The 14,884-nt window shown below is 48.5% G+C and overlaps 2 protein-coding genes across 2 annotated transcripts; both read right to left on the bottom strand.

Annotated features, from left to right (window-relative positions):
- Positions 1–7,313: 7,313 nt before the first annotated feature.
- LOC141027214 (protein FAR1-RELATED SEQUENCE 5-like) lies at positions 7,314–9,566 on the bottom strand. Its single transcript, XM_073504195.1, has 3 exons — positions 7,965–9,566; positions 7,419–7,775; positions 7,314–7,334 (listed from the first exon to the last, which is right to left on the bottom strand). The coding sequence occupies exons 1-3, from the start codon at positions 9,564–9,566 to the stop codon at positions 7,314–7,316; spliced, it is 1,980 nt and encodes a 659-aa protein (XP_073360296.1).
- A 4,242-nt stretch (positions 9,567–13,808) lies between these two features.
- LOC109747471 (uncharacterized) lies at positions 13,809–14,627 on the bottom strand. The gene is made up of 2 exons (XM_020306519.3): positions 14,261–14,627; positions 13,809–14,192 (listed from the first exon to the last, which is right to left on the bottom strand). Exons 1-2 carry the CDS (start codon positions 14,587–14,589, stop codon positions 14,066–14,068), a joined length of 456 nt encoding a protein of 151 aa, XP_020162108.1. The 5' UTR covers positions 14,590–14,627; the 3' UTR covers positions 13,809–14,065.
- Positions 14,628–14,884: the final 257 nt, after the last annotated feature.

The following is a 14,884-nucleotide window of genomic DNA, read 5'->3' on the forward strand; positions in this document are numbered from 1 at the left end:
ACATCGACCTTGGAACCATTCCCGACGCGCATCGTCACCTCGTCCTTCGCCAGTCTCCGTTTATTCCGTAGTTCCTGTTTTGAGTTACAAATATGAGCAACCGCACCGGTATCAAATACCCAGGAGCTACTACGAGTACTGGTAAGGTACACATCAATTACATGTATATCACATATACCTTTGGTGTTGCCAGCCTTCTTGTCCGCTAAGTATTTGGGGCAGTTCCGCTTCCAGTGACCACTTCCCTTGCAATAAAAGCACTCAGTTTCAGGCTTGGGTCCATTCTTTGACTTCTTCCCAGTAACTGGTTTACCGGGCGCGGCAACTCCCTTGCCGTCCTTCTTGAAGTTCTTCTTACCCTTGCCCTTCTTGAACTTAGTGGTTTTATTCACCATCAACACTTGATGTTCTTTTCTGATCTCCACCTCCGCTGATTTCAGCATTGAATATATCTCAGGAATGGTCTTTTCCATCCCCTGCATATTGAAGTTCATCACAAAGCTCTTGTAGCTTGGTGGAAGCGACTGAAGGATTCTGTCAATGACCGCGTCATCCGGGAGATTAACTCCCAGCTGAGTCAAGCGGTTGTGCAACCCAGACATTCTGAGTATGTGCTCACTTACAGAACTATTTTCCTAAATTTTACAGCTGAAGAACTTGTCGGAGACTTCATATCTCTCGACCCGGGCATGAGCTTGGAAAACCAATTTCAGCTCCTCGAACATCTCATATGCTCCATGTTTCTCAAAACGCTTTTGGAGACCCGGTTCTAAGCTGTAAAGCATGCCGCACTGAACGAGGGAGTAATCATCAGCACGCTGCTGCCAAGCGTTCATAACGTATTGGTTTTCTGGGATTGGTGCTTCACCTAGCGGTGCTTCTAGGACATAATCTTTCTTGGCTACTATGAGGATGATCCTCAGGTTCCGGACCCAGTCCGTATAGTTGCTGCCATCATCTTTCAGCTTGGTTTTCTCTAGGAACGCGTTGAAATTGACGACAACGTTGGCCATTTGATCTACAAGACATAGTGTAAAGATTTTAGACTAAGTTCATGATAATTAAGTTCATCTAATCAAATTATTTAATGAACTCCCACTCAGATAGACATCCCTCTAGTCATCTAAGTGAAACATGATCCGAGTTAACTAGGCCGTGTCCGATCATCACGTGAGACGGACTAGTCAAGATCGGTGAACATCTCCATGTTGATTGTATCTTCTATACGACTCATGCTCGACCTTTCGGTCCTCCGTGTTCCGAGGCCATGTCTGTACATGCTAGGCTCGTCAAGTCAACCTAAGTGTATTGCGTGTGTTCCGAGGCCATGTCTGTACATGCTAGGCTCGTCAACACCCGTTGTATTCGAACGTTAGAATCTATCACACCCGATCATCACGTGGTGCTTCGAAACAACGAACCTTCGCAACGGTGCACAGTTAGGGTGAACACTTTCTTGAAATTATTATAAGGGATCATCTTACTTACTACCGTCGTTCTAAGTAAATAAGATGCAAAAACATGATAAACATCACATGCAATCAAATAGTGACATGATATGGCCAATATCATTATGCTCCTTTGATCTCCATCTTCGGGGCACCATGATCATCTTCGTCACCGGTATGACACCATGATCTCCATCATCATGATCTCCATCATTGTGTCTTCATGAAGTCGTCACGCCAACGATTACTTCTACTTCTATGGCTAACGCGTTTAGCAACAAAGTGTTATTCAATGACACGCGGGTCATACAAAATAATAAAGACAACTCCTATGGCTCCTGCCGGTTGTCATACTCATCGACATGCAAGTCGTGATTCCTATTACAAGAATATGATCAATCTCATATATCACATATATCATTCATCACATCTTCTGGCCATATCACATCACATAACACATGCTGCAAAAACAAGTTAGACGTCCTCTAATTGTTGTTGCAAGTTTTTACGTGGTTTGTAGGTTTCTAGCAAGAACGTTTCTTACCTACATATGACCACAACGTGATTTGCCAATTTCTATTTACCCTTCATAAGGACCCTTTTCATCGAATCCGTTCCGACTAAAGTAGGAGAGACAGACACCCGCTAGCCACCTTATGCAACTAGTGCATGTCAGTCGGTGGAACCTGTCTCACATAAGCGTATGTGTAAGGTCGGTCCGGGCCGCTTCATCCTACAATGCTGCCGAAACAAGATACGACTAGTAGCGGCAAGAAGAATTGGCAACATCAACGCCCACAACTGCTTTGTGTTCTACTCGTGCATAGTAACTACGCATAGGCCTGGCTCATGATGCCACTGTTGGGAATCGTAGCATAATTTTAAAATTTTCCTACGCTCACCAAGATGCATCTATGGAGTATACTAGCAACGAGGGGAAAGGAGTGCATCTACATACCCTTGTAGATCGCGAGCGGAAGTGTTCCAATGAACGTGGATGACGGAGTCGTACTCGCCGTGATCCAAATCACTGATGACCGAGTGCCGAACGGACGGCACCTCCGCGTTCAACACACGTACCATGCAGCGACGTCTCCTCCTTCTTGATCCAGCAAGGGGGAAGGAGAGGTTGATGGAGATCCAGCAGCACGACGGCGTGGTGGTGGATGTAGCGGGATGCCGGCAGGGCTTCGCCGAGCTTCTACGAGAGAGAGAGGTGTAGCAGGGGAGGAGGGAGGCGCCCAAGGCTGTTATGTTGCTGCCCTCCCTCCCCCCCTTTATATAGGCCCCTGGGAGGGGGGGCGCTGGCCAGGGATCCCATCTGGATGGGGGGCGGCGGCCAGGGGGGTGCCTTGCCCCCCAAGGCAAGTGGGGCGCCCCCCACCCTAGGGTTTCCAACCCTAGGCGCAGGGGGGAGGCCCATGGGGGGGCGCCCAGCCCACTAGGGGCTGGTTACCTTCCCACTTCAGCCCACGGGGCCCTCCGGGATAGGTGGCCCCACTCGGTGGACCCCCGGGACCCTTCCGGTGGTCCCGGTACAATACCGGTAACCCCCGAAACTTTCCCGGTGGCCGAAACTTGACTTCCTATATATAATTCTTCACCTCTGGACCATTCCGGAACTCCTCGTGACGTCCGGGATCTCATCCGGGACTCCGAACAACTTTTGGGTTTCCGCATACACATATCTCTACAACCCTAGCGTCACCGAACCTTAAGTGTGTAGACCCTACGGGTTCGGGAGACATGCAGACATGACCGAGACGCCTCTCCGGTCAATAACCAACAGCGGGATCTGGATACCCATGTTGGCTCCCACATGTTCCACGATGATCTCATCGGATGAACCACGATGTCGACGATTCAATCAATCCCGTATAGAATTCCCTTTGTCAATCGGTATGTTACTTGCCCGAGATTCGATCGTCGGTATCCCAATACCTTGTTCAATCTCGTTACCGGCAAGTCTCTTTACTCGTACCGCAAATGCATGATCCCGTGACTAACGCCTTAGTCACATAGAGCTCATTATGATGATGCATTACCGAGTGGGCCCAGAGACACCTCTCCGTCACACGGAGTGACAAATCCCAGTCTCGATCCGTGCCAACCCAACAGACACTTTCGGAGATACCCGTAGTGCACCTTTATAGTCACCCAGTTACGTTGTGACGTTTGGCACACCCAAAGCACTCCTACGGTATCCGGGAGTTGCACGATCTCATGGTCTAAGGAAAAGATACTTGACATTGGAAAATCTCTAGCAAACGAAACTACACGATCTTTTATGCTATGCTTAGGATTGGGTCTTGTCTATCACATCATTCTCCTAATGATGCGATCCCGTTATCAACGACATCCCATGTCCATAGTCAGGAAACCATGACTATCTGTTGATCAACGAGCTAGTCAACTAGAGGCTTACTAGGGACACGTTGTGGTCTATGTATTCACACATGTATTATGATTTCCGGACAATACAATTATAGCATGAACAATAGACAATTACCATGAACAAAGAAATATAATAATAACCATTTGTTATTGCCTCTAGGGCATATTTCCAACACAGCCAATCGGCTCAGATCTGCCTCCATAGGGAGACGCGGTTGGGAAAGGGAAGAAGAGGGGAGATCTCACGTACTTGCCGGAGTTGGCGGCGGCCGCGCACCGGCAGCGAAGAGAGGGGTCGTCGGGAGATGGCGGCGGCGGCGGCGCTGGTCGAGAAGGGGAGAAAGAAAGATGTGGAGTGGTCAAGACGGGGAGAAAGAAAAATGTGGTACATGTGGTGGCGTGGTTGTGTGGATGACAAGGGGACCCACTTGTGAGACCGATAGCAATTGATGGCAAACCGCAGGAGGTGCACGACCACGTGCACGACCGCCACGTCCCCACGTGGAATGGGGACGGCCGGGTGGGTGTGTCAAGTCAAATCGGCACCCGCGGCTTCTCGGTAACTCCAACAGGCGGGAGCAGTGCATTTCTTCCCCAAATCGGGTAGAAAACCCTCGTCCTTTCCCGAACCTAACCACCCTCTCTTCCTTCCTCACCACCCTCCTCCCTTCCTACGCCTCCCTCCTCCTGTCTTCGACCGACGATGAAACGCGGGCGTGAAGATGCGGCGGACGAGCCGGAGGCAACCATCGGAGCAGAGCAGTCTGCTGCCGTGGCTGCAACCGTGGGTGGAGCGGCTGAGTCCGCCATAGCGGTGAAAGCTGGCGGTGCAGCGACCGTTGTGCCTGCTCCCGCTGCCATCGCAGCCGTGGAGGCACCCGTCGGCGAGCAGAAGGTCGGGGAAGATCTGGTGGTTTAAATAGGGAAAGGGGAGGGAAGGGAACCGACCGCGCTTACGTTCAAGCTAGCCGCGTCGAACGATCCATATGCCACTTTAATTGCCACGTTGAATAGATGCGGGTGGATCAAAAAAGTGTGAAACAAGGCTTTAATTGCCACGTTGAATACATGCGGGTGGATCAAAAAAGTGTGAAACCAAGGTTTTAATTGCCACGTTGAATCGAAAAGTGTGAAAACAAGGTTTTAATTGCCTCGCTCGCATGCATGCACGTCCGCCACCCGCGCATGCAAACCCACGTCGCCGCCCTTCCCATGCATGCAGGCCTCAGGCGCAGACAACGAGATGGCCCAATGGTCCATCCAGCGACCCAGCGGGTGAGGCTGGCGTGGGACGGCCCACCCGAATTAGGCCCAAGCGAGCTTCGCGCCGGGCACATCCCAGGGGTGCAGAAAGTTTAGTCCCACCTCGCGGGCTGAGCTTTCCCTCTCAAGTTCCTTTCTAAAGCGGGCAGCACATTGCCTAACCGTCTCCGTCCCTGCCCTGTGGGGCCTACTTGCTACCTGTTTTCACAATCTGGCGGGCCTCTGCATCCTGGCCCAATAAATGATTGGGTTACTAGTCGTATGCAGACCGTTGAATTGTGAAAGCGGGCAAGTAGGCGGGCTTTTTTCGTCTATTTCATTTTTTTCATTTGTCACCATTATTTCCATTGCAGCCTGTCCATCATGCTGCATTTTGGCAAAAACAAGCTAGAGTTGTACACACCCTGATTTAATGCTCAAAATGTTGGTCTATACCTCAAGGGGACATTGTAAAATAATTGTTTTCAAAAATTTCTTTCATAGACATGTTGCACACACGATCTCTTCCACAAACAAAACTAGGTTTCCAAGTTTTTGTATTTTTTTGAATTTTTTTCAATTTATAATTCCCTCTAGACTGACTGCTGAAAACATCGGTCTATGCCTCAAGGGGGCATTGTAAAATAATTTTTTTCAAAAATTTCTTTCATACACATGTTTGGCACATGTGTGTCACCATGTACAAGAAAATTTGGGTGATTTGGAGGCGGTGGAAAAATTCACCTTTTTTCAAAAACTGGCTTAAGTACCAAATGGTCCCTCCGGAATGCGGGCATTTTTTCGACCACCTCCAAATCACCTCAATTTTGGCACACATGATCTCTTGCACAAACAATGCTAGGTTTCCAAGTTTTTATATTTTTTGGAATTTATAATGCCCTCTAGACTGACTGCTGAAAACATCGGTCTATGCCTCAAGGGGGGCATTGTAAAATAATTTTCATAGACATGTTTGGCACATGTGTGTCACCATGTACAAGAAAATTTGGGTGATTTGGAGGCGGTGAAAAAATTCACCTTTTTTCAAAAACTGGCTTAAGTTAGACCAAATGGTCCCTCCGGAATGCGGGCATTTTTTCGACCACCTCCAAATCACCTCAATTTTGGCACACATGATCTCTTGCACATACAATGCTAGGTTTCCAAGTTTTTGTATTTTTTTGAATTTATAATGCCCTCTAGACTGACTGCTGAAAGCATCGGTCTATGCCTCAAGGGGGCATTGTAAAATAATTTTTTTTAAAATTTCTTTCATAGACATGTTTGGCACACATGATCTCTAGCACAAACAATGCTAGGTTTCCAAGGTTTTGTATTTTTTTGAATTTTTTATGCCCTGGGCAATGTCAGTTCGAAACACTCTAGAGATACTTCCTCAACCAATGATGCGACCCAAGGACCTTCATGCAAAAACCAGGCACCTGCATGCAAGAGTCGGGGACCTGCATGTGAATAGTGATTCATCAAGGCCTTGACAGCTGCTGGCACAGCGGCTGCCGCCCGATTTGCATGCAGCGAAGATAAACGTGCATGGAGGTTTCTCAAATATTTCCAAGCACACCCCACTGGGCCCCGCTTATTTAAAAAATACGTCAGTCATTAATGATCTCTAAATGAAGAATATGCATGATGATTATGAATATGCATGACAACCATAGTAAGGGTGAAGAATCATTTTCATCCAACAATGAATCACCTCGATGAAGGTATTTAAGCAGGTAAAGGAGCTGGTCGAGGGGCGAGGTGGGACTATTTTTAGTTACACGAGAACAACGCGCCAGATCGTACGTGACGTGGGCCGTCCGGAGCTGCAACCTCGGATGGGCCGGTGTTTGGGTCTACGTACGAAAACGGCCTGCCATGCATGAGCCATGCAGACCGTGGGATCGCGCGGGAGATCCGTCTGGCGGCCGTGCGTGCGTGCGTGCAGAAATACATCACAAAAATTATTCTACTCGACAATAACAAGTGCTCCATGCTAGCCCTTATTCCTGTTCGAAATACATCATCATTCTTAAAGTTGGACATCAAATGATACACACAGAAAATGGAAACGAAAGATGTCAAACTAATACAGTAACATGGCAGTACAACCGCACTTCACTAAATTACTGTCACGATGAAATAGAATGTAAAGACCACATCACAGAAAGCTGAATGGCACACGACTTTCTCTGGCTCATCGTCGGTTCATGCTGTATGTAGACATCACAGTTCAGCCTCGAGATCCTACACAGAAGAATAGAATAAATCACATGGACATCAATTATGAGTAAAACACATGCAAAAAATAAATATGAACATATTTCGTACCTCTAGCAATTTAGCGCATTTACGTCGATTGTGACCAGGATTCTTGCAATAGCCACAGATATTCTGTGATCTTGACTTCTTTGTCTTTGCCTGCAGCCTTTTCTTTGGTGCACCTCGGCCTGGCACATGCACGGGATCCAGAACCTTATCAACTTTCTCCGAGTGCAGCATCAACGGGCCAAACCTAATGTTGTTATGCTGAGCATTAGTTGACTCCTTGCTGTCAGCTTGTTCAAAACTTGATTGCTTGCCATGATGTTGTGCTTGCAAAAGCATAATTAGACGGTGATAGTCCTCATAAGAGTGGCATGCCTTGAAACTTGCGGCGTGACTACAATTCCGCAACTCGCGGTACCTCTGCAGGCTTACCGAATAGTCATACATCTGGTTTTTTCTGGTAGGCGCGTATGCACATTTTGCATTCATAGTCCACCTAGTGGGAACGCAACAACTGGGCAGAATTGTTTGTTTTAAAATCCCCAATATGTAAAAAATGTGGGAACATGGTGTGCCTGTGCATTCCAGCTTACGGCAAGAACAACTCACCCTGTGCAAAAGACCTCCTTGCTCTTCAATGCGCACTCCAAACTTTTTATCCATTCTTTCCTGCTTGGACACAACATAAGTGGAATCTTCTGATCCATCTAGTATCTCTCTGATCTGACATTTGCTGACAGCATCTATGCTCCATAAGACCATCTTAAAGACACTAGGTGTGAAAACTGTTGCGGCGTGTTTCTCAAGCGGCGAAGCATTTTCCTCTGTAAATGGAACGGACTGCAAGGCTTCGACGTCATGGAGAGCTTCGTTAATCCGTCGCGACGCAAGGCAACGCTCATAGTGCTCTAGCATTTCAAACAACGACATCTTACCCTCAAGATGCGTATGTAGCACCGAGTTCAAGCTCTCACTCCTCTGATTGCTGCTCAATCCTAGGAAACAACGCCCCTCAAGATATGGAGCACACCACAACTTTCTCATTTGATACATCTGATGCAGCCAAGACTCCTCACTGGTTACTTTATTCCGTTGTAAGAAGTATATCCATTCTATCTCATGCTCTTCAATGGAAGAAGTATCATAAATGAAAGATCTGAATTCCTCCTTTACGTCGTCATCATGCAGATGGCGTACAATGTTCTGCTGAATGTGCCATATACATAGTCTATGGTTTGAGTCTGGCCAGACCACCCTGATTGCTCTCTGCATTGCAAGGTCCCCATCTGTGATCACAGATATCGGATGCTTCTGTGCCATGCAATCAGAAAAGGTCCGCAACATCCACTCGTATGCCTGGCTTGTTTCATGAGAAATTATACCACAACCAAAAATGACAGTGCTCCGGTGGTGATTCAACCCGACAAACGGCACGAATGGCAGATTGTATTTGTTGGTTCTATATGTGCTATCGAAAACAATGACGTCTCCGAAAGCCTCGTAGTCAAGTCGCGATTGACTATCAGCCCAGAACAGTCCCTTCAGATGGCCATGCTCGTCTACCAAGTACTTGAAGAAAAAATCCACATCTCGCTCTCGCCTCGCCATCATGTGCATGATCACCGTATTAGCATCACCGACACTGATTGTCTCCTGCTTATTAGCATGGCAGAAATTATAAATGTCCCTCTTTATGCATCCAACCTTATCAAATCCACCGTATTGAAAGCACAAAATATCCATAATACGGTATTTGCGGATCCCACATTTTTCCATGTCCGCAATGTCCGCTTTCTGCTCATCGCTAATTCGTCTGTGCGAACGCAGCAGACAAGAAAGATCCCGTGGGGCTAGAGGATGGCTGTGCTCATCGATGAAATCCTTGACAAACCACCGACCGGTTTCCTCCTGTCTCGTAATGACCAATTTAGCATTACACCCAACACGAGTTAAACTTCGTGGCCTCCTCTTTCTATCTTCCATCTTTCTTTTCATGTGCTTCTCTTCGCGAAACCCTTGACGACTACACACAATTTTCCTTAAAATTATGTATTTGTTGGATCCATCCCACTCAACGTAGCTTTTCCTCACACTAAAACCTTTTTCAAGAGCATATTTGTTGTAGAATTCATAGCCTTCAGCCTCACTATCAAACATCTTGCTGACAACATTTAGATACTCGAACATACTCTCATCACTTGCATACGCCATGTCTTCCTGCATATGACATGTGAGGGAAACCAATCATCAACATCTTTCTGTTTATCAATGTTGCAGGTGTAAAATAGCTCATAGGCAAAGACAAGTGCATGGAAATGACTTTGCTTGTTTGACAGGTGAGGGAAACCAATCATCAACGCCCAACAAGTACTATCCTAGCATGGATGATGACTCTAATAAACTGGATTCATACCTGGTACGCGCGAAGAGATGGGATCGTCCGCCGCCGTCGCCGCCGATTCAGCCAGCGCAGATCTGGCCTTCTTCTTCTTCGGTGACGGTGTGGGGGGGCTGGGGTTGGTTGGGTGGAGGACGAGGACGATGAATTTATTCCTCTCACCGGGCAGGTCGAGGACGGAGAAGGTCAGGAGCGGCGACGAATAGATCGGAGGAGGATTCTGATCTGGATCGAGTAGACATGGATCTGGTCCTCAGGTGACCGGTTCAAGAAAAGATATTTCCCCCTGGACCATTATGCCCTTATCGCAATTAACATATTAAATTTAATCAAGTTTAATTCCCCACAAGATCGGACGGCTAATAAAAATCAGACGTGATCAGAGATGTAAGTACTGCTAAGTATTCCGAGTACTAACCCAATCACCGTAAAACAGCTCAAATAGTTAAGCTATCACGTCGAGCCGTATTATATTTCTGGCTCAATGAAGTCCTACGTGTTCAATCGTGTCAGGACTAGCAGGCTTAGCACAATGGAGTTGACACTGGGAGACATGGTTCACTCCGTGGAGGCCACCATCAGTGTGAGAATGGTGGATGGGGAATGGCCAGAAGGAATTCGAGGTGTGTTTACTGTCACCACTGCCAGTATAGACGACATGGAAGTTGCTTGATTTCGGAGAGGACAAACTGCCTGTTGTAGCTGATGGCACGATACAGCTCTCGCGCCGCGTCGTATCTGTTGAAGACGATGGGGAGCTGAGAGTCTCTGTCATGGCCAGTTGTTTGCAGGATCAAACTATTGAGGAAGTTTCTGAGGTTTTCATAGCTAGGAAATCATCTAGAAGCTATGCTATGCTTCAGGTTCTCTCTTGTAAGATGGAAGTCGTTGTGGCCTGGTCTCTTGCCCCGTACTGGCCACATTATCGTGACATGCCTTGTCCTAGCATATGAAGTGGCTTGGTTTGGCTCTAGTTGCCGCCGTGTTGTTGAATTTGTCCCTGGTTTTGGAGAAGCCAGGCAAGCGAGTCATCATGGCCCCTATAACTGTGAAGAGGAGATGCATGCTCTCGGATGGGTTCGGGATGTCGCAGCAGGATGTTGAGCATGTCATTTGTGGGATGATGTTCATGTGGTCTAGATCCAACCCAACGATCGAGGTGGTGCATGCTCTCCGATGTTTCCCTGTGGGGATGAGGTGTGCTGGTTCCTATTCTATCAGTTCTGTGTGTAACATGATCTGCCATTGGCTTTACGGGCGTGAACGCTATCTGAAGATTCAGGGTGATGATGAACTGCAAGATCTTCGTTTGGCTGATGCTGCAACACTTGAAAGAATGGTTCACGACGGCTAAGAACAGAAGGGTAACTGTTTTAGGTGCAGTTCAGACTTCAGCAGACATCTGTATTCTCAGTTCATAACTGTTCGTTGGTTTGTTCGGAGTACCAAATATATCAGTGAAATTCTGGTGATGCAATTTATCTCTTCTTGTGACCAAGTTTTATATACTTGTCGGGGCAATGGATGTATCTAGACATATTGATTATGCCGCATAACACATCTCTGACACTTCCTGTTGTACAATATACTCCCTCCATACCTAAATATAAGTCTTTTTCGAGATTTTAATTGGAACTACGTACCGAGCAAAATGAGTGAATGTACAATCAATCTAAAATATGTCTATATACATTCGTACGTATTTCTTAGTGAGATCTCTAAAAAGAGATATTTTTAGGAACGGAGGAAGTATATGTGGAACTTCAGCGCGGGCGATCAGTGCAGGGTGCTCAGGGCGCAGCACAATACAATCAACTACGGTAGAGTGCATATTTACACGGCAAAACCAACAGTACACGGCAAAGCTACGGCAGAGTGCATATTTACACGGCAAAACTAACAGTACATCAACCTGACGAGGTGATGCATGTTCTCTGATGATTTCTAGTCGCGATGAAATGCGCTGGTTCCTATTCTACCAGCTCTGCATATAACATGCTCAGACTTGGCGCCATCGTCTCTGCGGACATCCACGCTATCTGAAGGAGTGCCCGTAGGAGATCAGTTCGTATCAGACCATCCAATCGACAAACATCAGAATCAGCAAGTGGCCATGTCAAAAAAGGATCAACAAGTGGCTAAAAAAGGGAAAGCCTGAGCTACTGAGAGAGACCGGTGTCGCCTATTATCTGGTCTTTGTATACCCATCATTTGTTACGAGTTTTTTTCTTTTATAATTTTAAAAGGAATGTTCTGCAAGCGTGCAAGTGCTTTTTTTTTTCTCTCGAACTTTATATAAGAAGAAGTGAATGTGCTGTCATGCAGATTGAAAAACAAAATGACTGAACCGAACGATTCCGTTACTCTTGGCATCTGCATGGCTATATGAGCAAGATTATGCCGCCTTTGGAGACATGAAAAAATAGACAAGCCACTCTTCTAGTGCTAGTGTTTCTTCTTCAGGGCTTAAAAATACAGCCAACTGTTTCAGATGCACTGCAGACTTGAGCCATCTATCTGTATTTTTCTCTCGCGACCCCCTCGCGCCGCCACCCAGGGTGACGCCGGGGGACCAAATTCCTCGCGCCGCCAGCCTTCACGCGAGGCAGATCGCTATCGCCGGCACTGGCCGCGCTGGTGGCGGCGCCCGACGCCTAAAGGGCTAGGGCGGGAGGGAAGCGACGGATCTCCCATCAGGCGGCCGGGGCGCCTCGTGCGGGGTCTTCGCGCGGCAGCCACGGCAGCATCCTAGCTGTGCGGCGGCAGCCGGCGAACCCAGGGCTGGCGAGGTCCTCTGGTGGTATTCTCCGCTATGCGATGGGCGGCGGCGATGGCCGTGGATCTGGCGTCCCGGCCAAATCCGCCGTGCTTCGGCTATGGCCGGCCGGCGGCGCGTGATGGGGCCAAGGTGGGGCGGCCGGAGGTCCTCAACCGGCTTTCCGACGGCACCATACGTCTTCATGGCAAGGTTCTGCTCGGTTCTAGCCAGCCGCGAGATCGGGACGACGTGGCTTTCGGTGAAAATCGCGTCTAATTGCGGTCTTGACGGAGGATGGCGGCGTCTCGGACGTCGTTCCCTTCTTGGGGCATCGTCGTTGCAGGTCACGTCAATCTGATCGGGAAGTTCCGGGGGAAACCCTAGATCTAGGTTTACCGGATCGGACATCCGATGACGGCGCCTTCGGTGTCGTTCTCCCTCTTGGGGGGCATCGTTTTGGAGCAAGTGTTGATTGGAGGGGACAAAAGGAGGAGCGGTGATTGATCTTGCCCATTGATGACGGCGGATCTCGGCGGCGTGGCGCAGTGGAGACTCGACGCCCGATGTGCGGAGATGGACTCACGCAGGAGGGTAACGCTGTCTGGCATCGTGGTGGCGTCGGCGGCAGCTAGATAGGGCAAGGTAGATGCAGCAATACAGCTCTGAAGATGGATTGGTGGCAGGTGGCTGTGGCGGCCTCATACCCGGCAGGCATCCTGGTTGAGGAGCATGCCAGACTGGTGGGTGCCCATACCCGACAGACGTCCTGGTTGGGACCTCAGGTCTTAAATGTTATGTTTGGCTGCAAGGTCTGCTTGGTATTAGGCCACACTGTTAGCGCCCCTTCATAAGGTCTGCTTGGTATTAGGCCACACTGTTAGCGCCCCTTCATCAACTGAATAGGTGTAGTGACAGATGTTATTTAGGCGGTGACTTTAGTCATACTGTTGTATGACTTTGTAAGGTCTTGTATTAATAATTAATAAAATAGATGTATGCCTTTGTAAGTTCTTGTATTAATAATTAATTAATAAAATAGATGTATGCCTTTGTAAGTTTTTGTATTAATAATTAATAAAATGAATATATGCATCGTCCGGATGCGGATGCAGAGGCCCGAGGTCTTCCTCCTTTTAAAAAAAAAGTTCATAACCGTTCGTTATATATAGCACTTTTATTATTTTGGTTTGTCGGGCGTTAGTTCCGCCCGGAGTACCAAATATCTGTGTAGTTCTTGTGGTGATGCGATTTATATCATGCATTTCTCTTCTTATGATCATGTTTTATAGCATTGTGATTATGCCGCATAACACATATCTCTGTTCACTTTCTGTCGTAGTACAATATACATGTGGAACTTCAGCGCAGGGTGCTCAGGCACCCAGAATCATTAAAAAAAAGAAAAAGAAAGAGACAGGGACCCAGAATGCCCAGTATACTACAAACAACTACGGTAGAGTACACATTCACACGGGCAAAACTAACAGAACACGGCGGCATGCAGTAAAACTTCTGTTCAGAGCTCGGCATCGGAGGAGGGCGCGGCCACTCCCTTCACGTGTCCTTGGCCACCCCCGGGGCGGTCACCGCCGCCTGCTCCGCCGTCTCTTTGCCCATCTCCAGGCTCTTCTTGGTCGCCTCCGCTGCCGAGCCGGCGATTCGATTTCCACCAGCATCATACCTTGACACAACAGAATCACATCATGCTCACAAAGTAGTACTCCACACCAGGAACATAATAATACGTACCGATGATCATCGGAGTGCGGCCGCTCCAGCTTCATCCACGTTAGTTTGGCCCACGTGCGGAACGCGTCCAGCCGGCTGTTGAACCCGGGGACGCCACCATGGCCTACGGCCTGCTCCACCGGCTCGGCGCCGGGGCGGCTGCCGCCCCCCACGCCCGTCGGCGACGACAGCAGGAACGCCGCGACGGAGGCCACGAGCAGTGCGAGGAGGACGATGGTGATGGATATGGTGGTGCCGCCTTTCGCCGCTGGCGGTGCCGCCGCGGCGCGGCCAGTTTGGTGGTGGTGGTCGTCGGTGCTGGTGGCGGCTGTGTCCCTGGCGTCCGCCATGTCGTCGTCGGTTCGGTGGAGGATGCTATGGCGACGAGATCGGCAAGACGGAACGGATACTATAGTAGTGCGAGAAGAACTGCGGGGCCTTTGCCGATCGACACGTGAAGAACTTCTAGAGCGCACTGGAGGAGCACGTGGTCGAGACGTGTCGGGCTCACAAGGTCTGCCCAGGGCTGGCCAACCCGGGCGTCAAGGCCCGCCGGATGGACGTGTCTAATTGGGTTGCAATTTCTTTTTGCGGGTGAGATAGCAGATCGTCATTTTTTTACGCGAAACACGAGAGTTTTATTGC

This window comes from Aegilops tauschii, chromosome 1 (genome assembly GCF_002575655.3).
Source record: "Aegilops tauschii subsp. strangulata cultivar AL8/78 chromosome 1, Aet v6.0, whole genome shotgun sequence".
NCBI classification, from domain to species: Eukaryota; Viridiplantae; Streptophyta; class Magnoliopsida; order Poales; family Poaceae; genus Aegilops; species Aegilops tauschii.

What these genes read in the sequence shown, in the direction of transcription:
- LOC141027214 (XM_073504195.1), bottom strand. Translation starts at nt 9,566, where the DNA reads ATGGCGTATGCAAGTGATGAGAGTATGTTCGAGTATCTAAATGTTGTC. An exon ending in AAGGAGGTCTTTTGCACAGG is followed by an intron (nt 7,776 to 7,964) that starts GTGAGTTGTTCT and finishes GTAAGCCTGCAG; the next exon opens with AGGTACCGCGAGTTGCGGAA. An exon ending in AATGCGCTAAATTGCTAGAG is followed by an intron (nt 7,335 to 7,418) that starts GTACGAAATATG and finishes TCTTCTGTGTAG; the next exon opens with GATCTCGAGGCTGAACTGTG.
- LOC109747471 (XM_020306519.3), bottom strand. Translation starts at nt 14,589, where the DNA reads ATGGCGGACGCCAGGGACACAGCCGCCACCAGCACCGACGACCACCAC. An exon ending in CCGCACTCCGATGATCATCG is followed by an intron (nt 14,193 to 14,260) that starts GTACGTATTATT and finishes TGTTGTGTCAAG; the next exon opens with GTATGATGCTGGTGGAAATC.